The sequence below is a fragment of the Barbus barbus genome, assembly GCF_936440315.1.
Source record: "Barbus barbus genome assembly, chromosome: 1".
In the NCBI taxonomy this organism is placed as follows: Eukaryota; Metazoa; Chordata; class Actinopteri; order Cypriniformes; family Cyprinidae; genus Barbus; species Barbus barbus.
The window spans coordinates 39,574,114-39,594,169 of NC_136729.1; the positions used below are offsets into that span (position 1 = coordinate 39,574,114).

At 39.8% G+C, this 20,056-nt stretch overlaps 1 protein-coding gene across 1 annotated transcript in view; it reads left to right on the plus strand.

Moving 5' to 3' along the window:
• The window catches only part of LOC306884962 (ankyrin repeat domain-containing protein 11-like), a 173,863-nt gene extending 160,532 nt beyond the window's left edge, over positions 1-13,331 (plus strand). Inside the window, exons 9-13 of the mRNA XM_079441238.1 lie at positions 89-7,110; positions 7,418-7,516; positions 7,877-8,020; positions 8,108-8,200; positions 9,372-13,331. Of these exons, the coding sequence (XP_079297364.1) occupies positions 89-7,110; positions 7,418-7,516; positions 7,877-8,020; positions 8,108-8,200; positions 9,372-9,557 (7,544 nt within the window). The 3' untranslated portion in view covers positions 9,558-13,331. The remainder of the gene's footprint in view (positions 1-88; positions 7,111-7,417; positions 7,517-7,876; positions 8,021-8,107; positions 8,201-9,371) is intronic.
• Positions 13,332-20,056: the final 6,725 nt, after the last annotated feature.

A 20,056-nucleotide genomic window follows, 5' to 3' on the forward strand; every position in this document is an offset into this window, starting at 1 on the left:
GCAGTTCTTGTTTGAATAATTCCAGAAAGTGTCTAACAGGAAATGTGCAGCTTATGTTGATATTAAGAGTTCTTGTTTGTATCGACAGATTCTTCTGAAGAGGAAGATGCCCCATCGTTTGCCCCATCCAGCTCTGTTGATGGCAATAATACAGACTCAGAGTTTGAAAAGGGCTTAAAGTTAAAAGGGAAGGGCATGGACCCACCCAAATCCACCAATACTCCTGTCAAGGATGAGTATGAGTTTGACGAGGATGACGAGGAGGAGCGTGTCCCACCTGTGGACGACAAGCATCTGCTCAAGAAAGAGTTCCGCAAGGATCCGGTCAGCAAGACAAACAACTTTATCTCCATACCCAAGATGGAGGTTAAAACTTATTCCAAAAGCAACTCGCTAACACCAAAGAAGGCTGTGCGCAGGATCCTGTCGGACAGCAACAGCTCGGACGAGGACGACAGGACGTTGTGTTTCACACCCACGACCACACCAAGGCAAACTGCACCTCAGACCAATGTCAAGAGCCGGGACTCGACGTCGCTGAGCTCCAAGCAGCAAAAAGACAAAAGTAAAGTCAAGAAGAAGAGGAAGAAGGAGACTAAAAATAATGTTAGTAAGGAGGTGCGCTTTGGTAAAGTGAACGACAAGTTTTGCACCTCAGATTCTGAGATTGGGGACCTGGAGAGTGAGGATGATAAAGGATCCATGCAGAGTGCAAATTGTGTAAAGGACTCTTCTACATTGAGCCTCAAAGACCCCTCTGTGTTTAGTTCTCTGTCCGTCTCAAATTCATCCTCCACGCATGGGAGTCTGAGCTCTCAGAAACACACACAGTCTCTGGCAGAGCAGCACCCAAAGCAGTGGAGGACAGATGGCTGGAAGACTGTGTCCTCTCCAACGTGGTCTGATGTCAGCTCCCTCTCGGACTCAGTCAGAACAAGGCTTTCCAGCGAGTCAGACTACTCTTCTGCCGACTCCAGCATTGAGTCTGTGAAACAGGTGAAAAAGAAAGTGCAAGAGAACAGAAAGAAAAACAACACGCATGCCAATGCGGTAGACAAAAAGAACTCTGAGTTTTACAAGAACTCAAACACGGATGGGGCCATTTCTAAAACAGACAAAGATGGAAAAGTGATAAAGAAACACAAAGTGAAACACAAACACAAAAGTAAGGAAAAAGAGAAGGCTCCAAGTGTTGTGTTGAGTCAAGACATGAATGAAAAGTTTGTCAAGAGCTTTTCTTTTGACTTTGACGATACACGGCAGAAGTCGCTCATTGTTGAGACAGAGTCACCTTCTGAAAATAGGGTCAAACTTTCCAAACATGAGAAAGATCATTTTAAGAAGGAGGACAGACTGTCAAAGGGTAAATCAGAAGACAAGGACTGGCCAGGTAAAGAAACTCAAAGGATGATCAAGGAAGAGAGGTCAAAGAAGACAAAGGAGTCCAACAAGGAAAAGGTGAGCAAAGAGGAGAGGGACAAACCTTTGAAGGCTGAGAAGGAGAGAAGCATAAAAGACAAAGACAAGGCAAAAGAGGAGAAGCAGAAAGCCCATAAAGATGATAAAAAGAAAAAGTCTAAGGATAAGTCCCTCAAAATTGACAAAAAGAACGAGCAAAAAGACGACAAACATTTTAAATCCGAGAAAAGCATAAAAGAAGAAAAGGAAAAGTCTAAGAGGGATAAAAACATCAAAGAAGACCCTGATTATGAAGACTTTGACTTAAAAAATCACCTACTAGAGGACACCAAGATGAGTGTGTCAGATGACCCCCATGATCGGTGGCAGTCAGACATGTCTTCTGACAGTTCGCTTTATGGAGATGATAGCTGGGACGCTCCTGTAAAAGAATACAAAGCAAATAATGCAGTCAAATTAATTGTAGAAACAGTGAAGGAGGAAAACAGGGATAGAAAAAAGGAAAATAAGGTAAAAGATAAAAAGCCAGATCATGGAGAAAAACGTCCTGAAAAGGAAACTGCATCAAAGAAGAAAGACAAGGAATCCTCTGAAAAGAATGCTGAAAAGAAAAAAGACTGGACCGACAAACAAAAGTTTAATTCTGGTCAGTCACTGGAAAAGGAGAAGAAACGAAAAGAATCAGCAGAGGGTGTCAAAGAGAAGAAAGAGAAGGATTCTGTGGATGGCACCAGAGACAGAAAAGATTCCTATGAGTTTACTAAAGAAAGGAAAGACTCCAAAACAAAACAAGAATCTTTGAGGGATGACTATGGGAGTGAGGCCTTCTTTAAAGACAAACCAGAGAATGAAACCACTTGTAAGTCTGACCCCAGGGAGAGGAACCACTCTGGAAAGGAAAGGGAGAAGAAAATTGATAGTGTGGAAAAGAAAGAGAAGTCCAAAGGAGAAAAACACAAGGACAAGCCTAAGGACAGAAATTTGGACCAGGAAAAAGAGAAACCTGAGAAAAACTCAATTGATAGGTCAATGAAAGAGAAAGATCCAGAAAGGGCCTCCAAAGACAAGCGAGATGGGGTTAAAGAAAAGCATAAAGATTCTCATAGCAAAGAAAAAGAAAGGAAGATGTCATCTGAACAGAATAAAGATAAGAAAGAAAAAACATCCCAGGACAAACATGCTGATAGAGACAAAGATTTCTTGGAGTTTAAGAAAGAAGAGAGAAAACCTGAAAAGGTGAGAGAGAAGACATGGTATAAAATTGCAGATATTTTTACAGATGAGAGTGAGGACGAAGATGACAATTATAATGGGGGTGTTGCAAAATTTAGCGACTCTCTTGGACTGTCAGATTCGCACAGGAAAGATTCCACACCTGACAGAGATGAAATGGATAATTTCCAGACAGATAAACATAAGAAATACTCTGAGGGCAAAACACATTCCACAGAAAAACAAAAAGACAAGGAACATAAAGATAAGAAAAAAGAGAAGGCAGCATTTGATGCTGGAAAAGAGAGAAAAGCCTCCATGGAAAAACACAAAGATAAAAAGGACAAAGATTCAACTGACACAAAACACAAGGAACGGAAGGACAGAGCATCTGTGGATTCAAATCAAGACAAGAAAAGCAAGCAGAAACTCCTCGACAAGAGAGATGTCAGTGAAGAAAAGGGCAAAAATAAATACAAAGACAAGACAGAGCACTTAAAAGAACGAAAATTTTCAAAGGGGAGTGGTGAAAATGAGAAATCCTTGTTGGAGAAACTTGAGGAGGAGGCGATGAATGATTATAAAGATGATTCCAATGATAGAAATAGTGAAATTTCATCAGACAGTTTCACAGATAGAGGTCATGAGCCTGTTCTAAGCAGCTTCTATGATTCCTCCAACATCAGCATACCCGACATATCCGAGGAGAGAAGAGAGTCCATCTCCATCTCTAATGCACAGGACAAGTTCAGAGAGAAAGAGAGGCATAGACATTCGTCGTCCTCATCGTCCAAAAAGAGTCATGACAAAGAAAAGGAAAAAGTCAAGAAAGAAAAGGGGGAGAAAAAAGATAAGTCAGAGGAGATCAGAGAATTCTATGGCCGCAGAGAAAGCTTGCCCTTTGACAAAGAGCCCATGCCTTTGGAGGCTGACCCTTACACTTTTCCATATGGTTCCAAAGCCGATGGTGAGGATGACTTGGAAAAAACTCTGGAGTTTGAGAAGGAGATGTCCAAAAAGGACAAGACAAACAGTGTCATGAACAGTGAGAAAATAAAAGACAAAAAGAAGAAAGAGAAACACAAGGAAAAAGTGAAAGAAGAAAAGCATAAACATTCGGATGGTTTTGGCTCCTTCAGGCACTCAAAAGAGGAACAAAAATCTGGACTGAAGGAAAACACTCAAGTCACAAGTCTTAAAGAGAAATCTAAAGAAGACTGTTCTAAATTTGATGGGAAAAATAAGGACAGAAATAAAGATATCATGGATAAAGAGAGAACAGATGTCAAGGCAAAGGTCAAAGATGAGAACGACAAATTCAGCCAGTCAAAAGAGACCGCTCGAAAGGACAACCGCCCTCGTGAAAAGCTGTTGGTTGATGGTGATCTTAGACTAACGAGTTTTGGCAAAATGCTTAGTTTAAAAGATCAGGAGATTGAAGAGCGCCATAAGAAACACAAGGAGAGAATGAAACAGATGGAAAAACTGAGGCATCGATCAGGTGACCCAAAACTCAAAGATAAAACTAAGTCAAATGAAGAACTGAAGAAGAACCGCAGTGAACTCTCCAAAAAATCGGCTTCAGTGGAAACTGCTTTGAAAGAGAAAAAGATGAAAGATATTGGCCTTCCAACCCAAATGATGTCGCCTGACAGAAAACCACAAGCTATGGACAACCAGAACTCAAAAGACTGGCTCGCTTGCCACCAAATGAAGGAAAGTCTTCCTGCGTCTCCACGACCCGACCAGAACAGACCAACAGGTGTCCCCACCCCAACATCTGTGATCTCGTGTCCAAGCTATGAGGAAGTCATGCAAACTCCACGCACTCCATCCTGCAGTGCGGAGGACTATCCTGACATCATGTTCGAGGGTCTTGAGTGTCAGAATCCCTCAGCCACAACCATCTCCATGAATGCCTGCTCTCCTTCATTCTTTGATAGATATTCTAACTCGTCAGGTAACTTTCAGGAGGGAACATGCATAACACCAGCAAAGAACATGCAGTTACCCCTTGTGAGTCAGTCTGTCTCCTCTGATGTCAGAAGACCACTTGAGATCGAGTTCAAAGTAGAGGCAGACAAGTTAAGACAGCAACATATACAAGAAGGCACAGCATTTGAGTCTTCAGCCTCACATCTTACTGAGGACAAGATAGCAGCTGACAGACTTAATTGTATTTCCTCTTCATTCTGTTTATCGCCTGTCGACATGATGTCTCCCAGACCTGACCCATTGCAACATGATAGCGTACCAGATGATGTACCATCTACTGTAAATTCCATCAACGATGGCAGTGAACACCCAGGGAGTGTCTTTAACAACTATCTCATGAAGCCCTCAACTCCAGTCCATAGACCCGACCCCCAGGAGCCTTGTCTGGATATAGCTGCTCCTCCAACACCAACTCCTGCTGCCCTGCCTCCCATGGATATTGATGATCTTTCAGAACCACACCAGAGTGGACCCGGTCCAACACCAGCCCACCCTGTTAGTGGGAGTGACTACTTGCCTCCTGTTGTTGAGGAGCAAGATGATGATGAGGAGGAAGAGGATGATTTTGTTGAGGATGCCAGAGAAGGTCACCACACTGTAGACGAGACCATCCAGTCTAGAAACGATCCCACTTATACACTCGGGATTGAGGAATCTGACAAAAAGGCTTGGCTTGAATCTCCAGATAGAAGAGATCCTGATGTACTTCCCGTAACACCAACCCATCTGCAAGACAACTACATGGACAACTCGTGTGATCAGTCCTTAGGCTGGAATTCAGAAGTGCTCATGAAATCACCTCATGAGAGTTACAGAGAGGTCGAGGCAGCTGTCTCAAAGATTAGCAGTCCCTATTCACACTCTGATTGTGAAATGCAGCATATCATGGGTGTAATGCCTGTGACACCACCTCACTCTACTTATTCTACAGCATACTGTCCATCACAAATGTCTGACTCTCATTATGAGGTCCACAAGGACACAGTGGAAGACATTCAGTCACCAGAAAGACCTGTAACAGAGGCATTGGAGACTGAATCGCCTCGACTAGAAACTTTCTTCACTGATTGCAAACCAAATCCTGAGGAAGCTCCGATGGACCTAGAGCCCCCATGTATAATGAAAGACAATAGACAAGACTCTCCCACCTATGCTGCAGAGAACAGCATGCCTGTAGCCCCACCAGTCAGCCAAGAACCTGTTGTTTCATGGGCAGATCCATTCTCTGTTGCAGCTGATGAAATGGATGACATGGGTCCCTTCTCTATACCAGACCTTCCTTTTCAGGAGAAGGAGATGCAAGACCCTGATATGACAGCCGCAGAGACTGCAGAGAGTAAGCAGACAAGACCTCCAGTCATTGAGACGAGTGAAAATATAATGGATGTTGACCTGTCTAGTTTGTCCAAAGCTCCTTGTTCTCCTGCAGTTGTGCCTCCGACTGAATCTGATCAGGATTTGATTCCCCCAATAAGCGACAATGGCTATAGACCACAGTGCGAGTTGGAGCCGGAGCCTCAGAACATCCCAGAGGTTCCTCCCATGAAAGAAGCAATTCCAGAGGAGAGGGGAGCATTTGAAGAAGGGAATGAAAACAACAGTAACTTGTTTTCTACTGAAAGTGAAAAGGACCATGAATACAGGCAAAAAGAAACAACCCCAGATACCATGATGCCATCTGTTATGGTACAATATTTGGATCTACCCGTCACCACAAAACCACTTTCATTACAAAATCCTGTGGTAGCTTTGGGTCCCTCATGTAGCCCTCATCCTTCTGTTCAGGTCCCAACTGTCTCAGTGCCTAGCAGCACCCAAGTATCAGAGGCACTTGAATCAACCGCCAAGTTGTCAGTGACCATACCAGTATCTGAGGCACCCAAGAAAATTGAGGAAATACCGCAAAGAATTACCCGGAAAAAGGCTCAGATGCTGGCCAATCAGAACAAGCAGAGTGCCGCGCTAAGCTCATCTAGCATCACCTCTTCGGTATCCACCTCATCAGTCACCACAAGTGTGACCACTTCTTGTGTCACTGTAGAAAAGGAGAAAGAGCCCATCAGCTCAACCACAGCTCAGACGTCTACTCCTGCGCCTGCATTAATCACCAAAACAAAAGGCAGGCCTGTTGAGGATGACGACAACCAGTCCCAGCATCCCCGCAAGAGGAAGTTTCCAAAATCAGGCCAGCAACAGGTGCAGGTTCAGCTTGTGAACACAGCAATGAAGCAGACTCGGGAGATGATCCAGCAGACACTGGCAGTCATTGTGAATGCCATCAAATTGGATGAAATAGAGCCATACCACAGTGACCGTTCCAACCCCTACTTTGAGTACCTTCAGATCCGCAAAAAAATTGAGGAAAAGCGGAGGATTTTGTGTTACATAACACCTCAAGCTCCCCAGTGTTACGCAGAGTATGTGACATACACAGGATCCTATCTACTTGATGGCAAGCCTTTGAGCAAGCTTCATATTCCTGTGGTAAGATTTTATGTGCACTTGTACTCTATGCATAAAGACTCCTAACACTGTCCTAACCAAGAGTAATTTTCTGTCCATGCTGAAAATAAAAATGATGTTCAACACAGCACAGTCACAAGCAGAACATATTTGATGTTTAATGTATAATATGGAGCAAGATTTTGGACCGTTTTTGGTTAGGACACAGTATATTATCTCTATAAAAGTGTTTCTATTTTGTAGCTATAGGGATGTCTTGCTAAACATTAGTCATTCAGACTCAGTTTTCCAGAATGACAAGTTATGACAACTTTCTCTACTTTCTTAGATTGCTCCACCCCCATCTTTGTCGGAGCCTCTGAAGGAGCTGTTCAGACAACAAGAGGCAGTGAGAGGAAAACTAAGACTGCAGCACAGCATCGAGAGGGTAAACTCTTACTCTTTGGCTTTAGTCTTTCCCTCTGTCTGTTTTCTCCCCTCTACGCATCACTGAGCATTTCAGAAGTCACCCCGTTAGGATGCAATGGTCACAAGGCGCAAATCCTTTGATGAATCATCAAAGGCTTTGTGTAATAGAATAGCAACTTATCTGCAATATACATTTCAACTAAGTAAGCTTATTGCAGTACGATCAGGCTCCCCATTTCATTTTCTTCTGATGTTCTTTCTGTGACTTGCAGACCTTGATCATTTCAACACTGTTTACCAGCTTTGTCTCTTGGTTATTAGATGAATGCTCATAAGGTATGGATGTCCAGGCTGACTCTGATTTAATGTCCCCTTACAGGAGAAGCTGATTGTATCTTGTGAGCAGGAAGTGCTTCGTGTTCATTGCAGAGCAGCAAGAACGATTGCAAATCAGGCCGTTCCTTTCAGTGCTTGCACAATGCTGCTGGACTCAGAAGTCTATAACATGCCATCAGAAAGCCAGGTGAGTACTCATTGTAACGATTATTGTTAACACACCAAAGATGTTAAAAGAGATTTTCTTACATCTGTAACAAATCGTGTTATTCAGGGGGATGAAAACAAGTCTGTGAGAGATCGCTTCAATGCTCGGCAATTTATCTCCTGGATTCAAGATGTGGATGATAAGTACGACCGCATGAAGGTGAGGAGCTTCCTTATGCATCACTCATATATAGACCCACGTGTTAAATGTACCTGAGACAAGTTCCATGTTTTAAATGGACCTACACTCTTATTGATAGAACTCTTGAATTTAGCATTATAAAATTTGAAAAAGTATTCAACAAGAAAGGCATAGTGATATTTGGAACTTTCTGAATGGTGATCAGTCACATTCTGTGTAAATCTGCAGAGCTTCCATGTCAATAATACATTATATTTTTATGAGGGCTGTCAGTTTACCACATTAACTTAATTAGTTATGAAAAAATAATGCAATTAAACTATTTTAATGCAGTTAACGCGATATACTGGGTGATATATCTCATGCGCATCTCGTCAGTAAAGCCGGTTCCTTGAATAGCGGTAAATCTACATCACCTGTTTTCAAATGGAGCGGTATTTAGTACACAGAGCCGTAGTTCACTGACAAGCTAGGCAATATCGTGTTCATTATCGCAGATGAATCACCTTCTCGATAATGAACGCGATGTTGCCTAGCTTGTCAGTGAACTACGGCTCTGTGTATTAAATGCACATCACATAAGCACTACCATATGAGCAGCGAGAGCAATATTACACGAGTGCTATTTTTTCATGAATATCATGACAAATTGTCACAAGTTTAAATGTGATTTTATACAACAGTTCAGTAAATAAGTAGTTAATATTGTGTTTTTTTTTAACACAATATTGTCTGTTTTGCTCAATTTTGCAGAGAAAATATTTTTAAAAACATTTAATAAAAAAAAAATAAGAAAAGAAAAGAAAAAGACTGTTTCAGACTATCAATGTATGAACAAAAAATATTGAGATGTTGCTCAAATGATCTTCCATAGGCTATATTAGGCCATTGTAATCTAAAGATTTACGTGTAATAAATTAAATGTTGAATCAAATCAAATATTTATTTACAAAGCTACTATTTGTAATGTCTACTTGATACTAATGGCTTTAAATCTTCTGTGGGTAATTTCACTGCCAAATTTAATTTGCGATGAATTAGATTAATTAATTGACACATGTAACTAATTAGATTTTTTACAAATGTATAATCGACTGACAGCCCTAATTTTTATTTTTGGTCAATTTGTTTAAGCCTTAAATGTGCAAATATTTTCCTAAGTCTAATTCTAATCTTCATCTTCCGTCAGACGTGTTTGCTAATGCGGCAGCAGCATGAGGCTGCCGCTCTGAATGCAGTGCAGAGAATGGAGTGGCAACTCAAGGTACAGGAGCTGGACCCTGCTGGACACAAGTCTCTGTGTGTGAACGAGGTGCCCTCCTTCTATGTGCCAATGGTCGACGTCAACGACGACTTTGTACTGTTGCCTGCGTGACACCGACACACATTCAGACTCTGAGAGTTCAGTCTAATATTAATCATCTATCAAAGAGACATCAAACAAAGTTCGGTAAGGGCTAGCCGGTTTGAGGAGATTTCTTTGAGGAGAGAAAATATATATTATATAGAAAAAGGTAAATGACAAAACTCATCCTTTTCTGCCCGAGGAGGAACCGTCTTTTTACGGGAGAAAAACACATCTTGCACTTTTATCCTCAAGTTTTTATGGTTTTGTTTGGGATTTAAAAAGCAAAACTGCTTTGAAACTTGTCCCCTCCTGTCTTGGGTTATTTGGGCAAACATATGGGACAGAATTTTTCTCTGTCCCATCCCATACTAAGTTACAACAAACAAGGAGCATGAGACAGGTTCGTCCACCTATGTGCTCCAGAACGAGGGGACAGACGGCACAGGGGTGGACACACAACTCCGAACACGGTCAACACCTTGATGTGCAGGCACAAAAAAGACACGCAAGAGTGCGACAGGAGTGCTAACTAACCCTCTGCCTGTTTAAACCTGAGTCTATAATGCCTACAGCAGTGGAGAGAGTGGCTTTCCTGCTGTACAGCACCCCATGCGGCCCCACATTCAGGGCAGGAAGCTGCGTGCAGGGGGCGGCAGCTCAGTAACAGAGCCGGGAGGAGAGACTGCGTTCAATTTTAAGGCATGAGACCTAGAGTGCCCTCATATGGTGACAACAGTGCATTTGGTCCCAGATGGAGGATGGATGGTCTCTAAGCCAGGTCTGACATGCCTGGTTTCAAACAACTGCATAAGGAAAAAAGACTAGAAAGAGCAAATGTTGCTGTCACAAATCACGAGACAAGGACTTACAAGATTATAGTTTTTCTTTTTAATGTTTGTTTTTGGTTTATGTCTTTCTTTACTCGGGCATTTCATTGTTTCCTTTCTGAGGAAGTGACTTGAAACACTACAGAGCCAACATTAGTTTAATGGAAAAAATACAAAACTGAAAAAAAATAAAAGTATTCCGTAAATGATGTACAGTTTTTATAATCATTAACCAATGTATTCTCGCTGCCTTCTAGATAATTTATTTTGCCACACATTACTGCACAGTTGTAAATAACTTATGTACTGTAACATCACTCAGTTAAGTGTAAAAAATAAATGAATAAAAGTTATCATTGTATGTACAGTTCACTTTCGGGCAGTACCCCCCCACCAAACAAACACACCACCCCCGCCAAAAGGTGTACGCATCGTCAGTATTTTCAAGACTTCCATGCAGCGGTCCTTAAGGTTTCTGTCCAAGGCTAGTCAAAATAAATCTAGATGGTCATCACCACCGTCATTAGGAAACACCATTTCTCCCGATTACTCTGTCAGGACCAGGACCATAGTTTTCAGATGTAGCAGAGTGATTATGGATTTATTTAAAGAATAGTAGAGGTATATTATTCATTGTTTTATTACACAAGTATATATCTTTAAAAAGTATAAACCAAGAAAATGCCTTTATACAGTTAACGTCTCTGATTTCTTCTAAAGCTGCACAAGTCATAGGTAGGATAGGACGTGATTTGGAGCCTACTTAATTTGGGTCCATCTAAATATAAACCCACACCATGAACCGTGTAGTACATATTTGAGTTTATTACCCATTGTACAATTAGAATCATGGAAGTTTTTGTTTTGTGTGTCATGCCCTCTGATCATGTTACATTCGTTTTTAAGATGTTTCTTTTAACCCCCCTCACATACCCTCTCTTCAGCACTATACGACCGTTCTGAAAGATCTTAGCAATTAGGAGTTTAGAAATCAGCATAAAATATCACCCCATTAGGTTCCATTCCTGCTTTTCTCTTATTTTTAAAATGTTCGGTTTTACAAAGGCGAGGTTCTAAATATTATCTGCAAACAAAAGGAAATGCATTATTGCATCAGACAAACGTTTTGTATTTGTTCACTCAGTCGCTTAGCAATTTATAATTTGTGTTAGAAGTAATGTCTCTGCACCCTCCGTTATTAGCAATGTACTGATACGGACCTTTACAGATCATTATTGCAGAACAAAACGCACACCTCCGTTGCTGGACTTACTACTTGTATACATGGGCTCTCTGACTGTTTTCCATATTTAACATCCTTGTGAATCTCCCCTCACAGTATTTATTTTTTTTATGCACCAGTGTCAGTTATTCTCTGATTTTGTTTTATCCTTTACTATATGAATACATTTTACAGTACATTTAGATGTTTAAATTCATCAGTAAACACAGAGGGGACTTGCTTTTTTTTATAGAGGGTTTATTTCTAATTATTAGATATTGTTTTTGGGGGGAGTGAAAATTGAAATGTGTTTTGATATTTTACCCTTTCTCATAACATGCCTGTACTTCAGTGTGAGGTTGTGTGATGTTTGCTTAACCATCCAGGCAAGTGGTTTTCTTTTCTTTTCGTTTTTTCATGTGAGGTTGTGAGTCTGTGAAAATCCCACATGACGCAGTTCTGTATGTGTGCATTGAGTCTGGGTGCAACAGGTGTCACTAGTTCCACAGGTAATTGTTCCGGATGACTCATGTCCTGGTATTTTGTGAGTACTGTGCAGTGCAAAACAAAATATCTACAAAGAGATTCTTCCGAGTGCATAATATGAATAGCTTTCTGTTCAGATTGTGTTCACTTTTAGTGCTTTTTTTGTGTTGTGTGGTTTCTCTAACAAAATTTCAGATTAGCGCTTTTGGTGTTATTAGGTGCATTTTTATTTTTTTTATTCATGGAACCGAAATAGTGACTTGTTCATCAAATGGTTTGTATCATCACTAAGCCCCTGTATACTTACTGTTTACAAGATGATATGTGAATTTTCACTGTCCTCTGACCTGTTGAAATCTTTTTGGGTTCCCACAGCTGATTCAATTTTAAAAGGCTTGAAATTGTGATCGAAGGTATAACCCGGTTTTCATTTGGGCTTTACAATTCAGCACTCACAAGCCATAACACAATTGAACTTTTATTTAATAATCACTGAATATACTGTATTGGGACTTTCTGACCATGAGATTGGACAACAGAAATCTTGCATATGCTTGCCTGTTGACTCACTGACCTCTGTCTGCAACACATTACCTCTACTAACTACACAGATTACTGATTATTCCATTTAGAGATAGGATAGATTGTTGAGCCACAATTTCAAGCCTTGATTTAACAATTCTTCCTCGGTATTCAACAGATGGTCCTTGAAATGGAACTGAACTTACTCATATTGAACTCTTCATAACTAGTGAGAAATAACCTATTTATTATCTTTCTGACACCTGTGGTATGTTTGAGTTGAAGGTCTCCGCTGTGTAAATTTTCCTCTTGTAATGCGTAAACGAGACGTTGTACATAACTGTAAATAATATTCCAGGACGTTTTGCACCCTCCTCTTTGTACTAGTCTAAACTTGCGTAGAATGTGAGGTTCTAACAGCGAGACGTCGCGCTCGCTGCCGGTGATGTAACAATGTATCTTTTTTATTTGTACAATGTAGTTCAATTGTGTACATATTGTTGGAGCAGCTATGGGAGGGAGGGGTTTGTTGATGCCATCGTCAGTGCTGTCAAAGATCCAGTACTTTCACCTTTAGCTGTGTTGATATCCTGCGATTCAAAAAGCGAAAAATACAAAAATAAATGAAAAAAAAACCTTAACGGAGAGGAAAAATTCAAAATTGTTATTTTCTACACTTGCATGTACAGAGAGCGCGAGAACTGCTGTTGTTCCTCAGAGATTATGTTCGTAAATAAATTTTTGAAATGACTTGGCTTCTGTGGTTTGTTTTGGTGAGCTGCAATAAGACACATCTTCCACAACAGGGAACCAATGTGATATAGACTTAGTTCTGATTTAGTTCTGTCCAGTCACTATTGAAGGATGAAAATGCTTAATGTTATAACTTTCGAGGATTATTTTTGACAAATGTCATATTTTACATAGCACTCCACAGATATGTTGTCAAGACTAGTGTTCAGTTAGCACCATACTAGAACAGGTTGTCATACTACATGAGTTATGTTGCCACATTTTGAACTATTAACATAATGAAATACAAAAACAAATCAATGAACAATATCTAATGAATTAATAAATGCGATTGAGTAAATACTGAATTATTTAGTTACTGGTGTCCCCTCCAGCAAAATAGTCTATTAATAGTAACAGGCTATAACTTAACTGGAATTCTGTCACAAGGTGATTCAGCTTTGAACAGACAGTGATGTCAAGTCACTATTATTTGTATAGTGCAAATAACCAGGGGCCGGTTCTAGACATTAGGAGGCCCTAGGCAAAAATCATGTTGGAAGCCCCCCACCCCCAATAAAAAACACTTGAAACAAATATGATTCCTAACCTTTTTATTTATACAGCCCTTACTTATACAGTACACAAATTTGGGAAATGACTATTTTAAATGTTTTTGAAAAGTCTCTTATGCTCATCAAGCCTGGATTTAGCCTATCTGATCAAAAATACAGAAAAAATAATATTGTGAAATATTACAATTTAAAATAATGATTTTCTATTTTACTATACTTTAAAATATATTTCTGTGATCATCAGCCATTTCTCCAGTCTTCAGTGTCACATGAACCTACATAAATCATTCTAATATGCTGATTTATTATCTATGTTAGAAACAGTGCTTCATGTTTATTTTATAACCTGTGATACTTTTTTTTTTTCAGTTAAATTTTTTTTATCTATTTTAACACATCCTTGCTGAATATTACTGTTTTTTTCTGTATGTTTGATCAAATAAATGCAGGCTTGATAAGCTTAAGAAATTTCAAAAACATTAAAAATAGTAATGGGTCCAAACTTTTGACCGGTACTGTACATATTCATCAAACTTTATCTAAGGTAATCTCTTTTTTGTTTGATGAAGATGTTATTGTTGTTATTATTTTGCTGGTTTATTTAATTTAATCAGTTCCATAATACCACTTCAGTAAGTGCTTTTATTTTTTTTATTTTTTACTAGCTGGGTATGGGCAGGATTTCCCCCTCCCATTTAATCAATATTGACTACAGATATTGTCATATTAATATCAATGATATTATGTATTGCATTGTTACCCTAAATATGACATATATATATATATATATATATATATATATATACACACACACAAATCAAGTGGAAAAGAAAGACACGATCGCCACTAAGCAGAAAACATTTTTTTTTGTTGATATTGAAAAGTGTTATGCTAGAAGAACAGTAATCCTAATCATCAGCCGAATGTAGAAGAAACACCTGAGATCCTTTATTTGAACCATTAAAGAAATGCTCTAGTGTGTTTGCTTTGAATTTGCGTTGAATACAAACTTCTCGGCTTTTACTTTTGCAGCTATTTCGCAAGTCATCTCCCGACGCTCGCGCTCCTTTAAACTCATAATAAAGCGGTCAGTGATCTATTCCAGAAATTACGCTGATCAACAGAACAAATATTTAAAATATATTGCAATCACTCCAAAACAGATGACAACAACTCACACACCTGCATTAGGAGCTATACTTCTTGGCCTATTTATCCTTTTGCATTGCATAGTTCGCAGCATCTGAGAGATGTGTTCGTTACGCAAACATTCAGAAGGGGGGACCCACTTTGAAACTGCAACATTAATTGGTTTAATTGCAGGAGAGTGACAACTATATCCAATGAAAAATGAGGCTTGAATTCTTGACTGGTGGATAGGGGATGTTACGCTTATGGAGGCCCCTCCTCAAAGCCTGAGGCCCGAGGCCCGAGGCAATCGCCTGCTCTGCCTATAGCTTGTGCCGGCCCTGCTTTTAACAATGCAAATTGTGTCAAAGCAGCTTTACATCAGCTTGATATTAAGCTGGGTGGCTTTACATCAGCTTTACAGTATTTAGACGGGGAAATGGTTTGTCGAAATAGTGTCATTCTCCTCTGGCCAGACAAAATCAGCAGTTTAAATCTAGGCTGCAGCAGAATCAGATTGTGCAAAGGACTCATGTGGTTTCTGTGGTCTTGTCCCGATGGCCGTCTTGGAGACGGGGTCTTCACTGGGGATCAGTCTCTGGGGCTCATCTAGTTGTCCTCCTGGTCTCCGCTGACGTTCAAGGCTGTAGAGGTACTGCAAGCCGTTTTGACTTTTATTCCTTCACAGGATATGAATTCAGAATCAGCTTTATTGTCAGGTATGTTTGCACATACGAGGAATTTGTTTTAGTGACAGTAGCTCCACAGTGTGACAGAATGACAACGACAGGACAGGACACAGATAGTAAAAAATTAAATAAATAGTGTACAAATATACAAAAATGGACAATGTGCCAAATAGCACAAACACAATATACAAAATAGACAATTCAGTATGTACAGGTATGTTAGGTGCAAATTTTAAATGTAATAAGTATGTGTGTTAAATAAACATAAAAAGTATGATAGTGTTTTGTGTTTCATGTTTATTGTTAAGAGTTCAAGTGTTCATGAGATGGATTGCCTGAGGGAAGAAACTGTTCCTGTGTCTGGTCGTTCTAGTGCTCAGAGCTCTGTAGCGTCGACCAGATGGTAACAGTTCAAAGAGGGAGTGTGCTGGATGTGAGGGGTCCAGAGTGATTTTACCAGCCCTTTTGCTCACTCTGGATAAGTACAGTTCTTGGAGAGTGGGAAGGGTTGTACCAATGATTCGCTCAGCAGTCCAGACTACCCTCCGTAGTCTTCTGAGGTCAGATTTGGTAGCTGAGCTGAACCAGACAGTTATTGAAGTGCAGAGGATGGATTCAATGATGGCAGAGTAGAACTGTTTCAGCAGCTCCTGTGGCAGATTGAACTTCCTCAGCTGGCGAAGAAAGTACAACCTCTGCTGGGCCTTCCTGACAATGGAGTCTATGTGAATGTCCCACTTCAGGTCCTGAGAAATTGTGGTGCCCAGGAACCTGAATGACTCCACTGCAGTCACAGTGCTGTTCATGATGGTGAGTGGGGGGAGAGCAGGGGGGTTTCTCCTGAAGTACACGATCATCTCCACAGTTTTGAGCGTGTTGAGCTCCAGGTTGTTAAGACTGCACCATACAGCCAGCTCCTTAAACTCCTGTCTGTAAGCAGACTCGTCACCGTCCTGAATGAGGCCGATCAGTGTGGTGTCGTCTGCAAACTTCAGGAGCTTGACAGGGATCTTTAGATGTGCAGTCGTTGGTGTAGAGGGAGAAGAGTAGTGGGGAGAGAACGCAGCCCTGAGGAGCTCCAGTGCTGATGGTACGAGTGCTGGATGAGAATTTTCCCAGCCTCACAAACTGCTGTCTGTCTGTCAGGAAGCTGTTGATCCACTGACAGACGGAGAGCTGAGTTAGTTTGGGCAGGAGGAGGTCTGGAATGATAGTGTTAAAGGCCGAGCTGAAGTCCACAAACAGGATCCTCACATAAGTCCCAGGTCTGTAGGTGTTGCAGTGTGTAATGCAGTCCCATGTTGACTGCATCATCCACAGACCTGTTTGCTCTGTAGGCAAACAGCAGGGGGTCCAGTGATGTCCTTCAGATAAGCCAAAAATGTGAAAGTTTTTCAAATGACTTCATGATCACAGATGTTAGAGCCACAGGTCTGTAGTCATTAAGTCCTGTCATCTTGGGTTTCTTTGGGATGGGGATGATGGTGGAGCGTTTGAAGCATGAGGGGTCATCACACAGCTCCAGTGATCTGTTGAAGATCTGTGTGAAGATGGGGGCCAGCTGGTCAGCACAGGATTTCAGACAGGCTGGTGTCACACCGTCTGAGCCTGGTGCCTTCCTTCTCTTGTTCTTTTTGAAGACCTGGTGCACGTCATCTTCTCTTATCTGCAGTTTAGGTGTGGGGGAGAGGGGGGTTGCAGGAGGTGTGAATGGTGTTTTTTTCAAACCTGCAATAGAACTCATTAAGATCGTCTACCAGTTGTTGATTCTCCACAGTGCTGGGGGATGGTGTCTTGTCTTTCATATCAAAAATGAACAAAAATTTTTGATATCAAGAATTACATTTTTGATATCAAGAATAGACATTTTTACTATTAAGAATTGTATTTCTTATGTGAAATTGGAATTTCAACTAGTAAGAAATTAATTTATGGAAGCAGAATAATGACAATAGTTTTTGAAACATAAAGCATGCTGAATTCCACAAATCGAAAAAAAAAGATGCATTGCAATTAACAGTGCTTGCATTTTTATACCTTGTATTTCCGGGGCTTGCATTTTTAGGTCCTGAAATTGAACATGGTTGTTTATTTAAACTGTGAATATTTCAATTCTAAATATTGCACACACATTTTCATATTTAATAATTCATATTCACCTTACAGAATTCACTCCCATTCACTTCAGTCTGTTTAAAAATGCGATGTATAATATTCGACAGGCAAATTTCGGTCATTTTATTTAACTTTCCGAATTCGCTGCCACAAATTCAGTGGTTAAAATTCGGCAGAAAATTCGGCGTTGCACATCCGGGACCCGCAGGAATAGCAGTAGAGCACCGATGCATGATCTCCAGCTGATGTCAGCCACTCACCAGCAGGTGGCGCAATCGGCTGTTGATGAAGGCCATTCATTCACAAAAACTGATTTGCAGAAATGGAGCAAGCTCCAAGTAGAAGTTTTGATTATTTTTTATTCTTTATTTCGGTTGCTTAGTTTCTGTAACTTTGTATCATGGCTTGTGTGACTGTGCTGTAATACTGGGGTTCCCCGTCACACTCCAGGATTGCGTAACCGCCTCAGTGATATAACTAATACAGTGATACAAGATCTCAGAACACACTTTACTGATGATTATGAGGACAATATACAGACAAGCAAATGAGGTCAGAAGAACGCAACGCGCTGCATTTTCGTTGCTTTCCCTTACCACTGATCTATAGAGTCGACAGTCCTACAAATATATCAGTACCATGATTCGTTTTAACAGTAAGCAACCACTTTATATCGACATAAAAAAGGAGTTCAAAACCGCCTAGGTGTATTGTTGCTGCAAATGTAAACCGGAGAAAGCATTGACGCACTTTCGCACCTAAAGGGCCGTCTGACAATTCCACCGACTGGGTTAAAACGTCCAATGCATTTAAATTCAAATGACTTAACGTTTAAAATAACACGCTTTCAAATTGTAAAGCTTGTATTGCTCATAGCGATTTACTACAGATGAGATTGTGCCAATACCGCCCTTTTTATATATGTACAGTACACAATTATTTACATATAAAAAAAAAATCGCTGGAAAGATTTTTTTTTCTCATGTTCCAACAGTAGTACGTTGCTAGGTACAAAACTGACTTACTACAGGTTACATTTTGCCAATATCTCCCTTATGGTATGAACAGTACACAAATATATTTTTTGAAAAAACTACATAAGGGTTTTTCATGTTCCACAGGTTGTAGTACGTTGACATTTTGTCAATATCTCCCTTACTGTATGTACAATTTACAATTATTTAAAACAAAAACAAAAAAAAAATCAGTAAGAACCCAAAAAATGAATTGTTCATGTTCCAAAGGTTGTAGTATAAAATATCGACTTTATGTACATTAAGGGAGGTATTAGCAAACTTTCACCTATAGTAAGTCAGTCTAGTCACTAGGAATGTACTACAAACTTTGGAGAAAAAAAAAAAAAAGCTTTGTGAATTACAGTAATTTCTTAAGAATTATATACTGCATGTACAGTGAGGAAGATGTTGGCTAAATTTCAGCTGTAGTAAGTCAGTCTGGTCACTAGTAACACAACATTTGGGGCAGGAAAATTCAATTTGGTGAATTACTGTATTTTTTTCTTATTTTGTGTAGTGTACATACTTAGGGAAAGTATTGTCTAAGGTGAGACACTTGCAATATTTATTTAGTCAGTTTGAGTAAATTATTCATTTACTGTAAGCATGTTTGAATAAATAATAATTTGAATAAATTATTGAAATTTAATAATTACATTTAAATTAAATAAATTATTACTTCGTTTTGTACTGTGAGATAAATGTGCAGACGGTCCCTAAAGCAGCCTAGGCGAATATCAAACCTAAAACTACCGCGCTTGGTTTTCTGTGGGAGAAAAAAAGTTTGGTGAAACTTGTTGGTTGTGGGGCTTATATTCTAGGCTCATCTGCTTAAATGTACATAATATACAGTAACAAATTTGATTAATTAGATGCTGAATTTAATCATCACTGAGGCAACAAACCACATTAAGTGTTTTCTTTATGGGAAATTAACCCGCGGTTTTGCGCGTTCAGTAGCTTGTGTTTATATCCTCATCTGTTTGCACAATCAGTAAGATCTGAGTTTGGTCTTTTAATGGGCTTGTTGGAGATGAGCAAAATCATTCACAGGGGAAATAGTCAAAGCAATAAAATACATACACAGCCAGAATACAAAACAGTAAATACCTAAATAATAGTAATAACAAAAAAGAAATATAAAGAGAAAAACAAATAAATAATAGTTACCATAAACACATTTTAAAATAAATAAATAAATAGTGTCCGAGTTG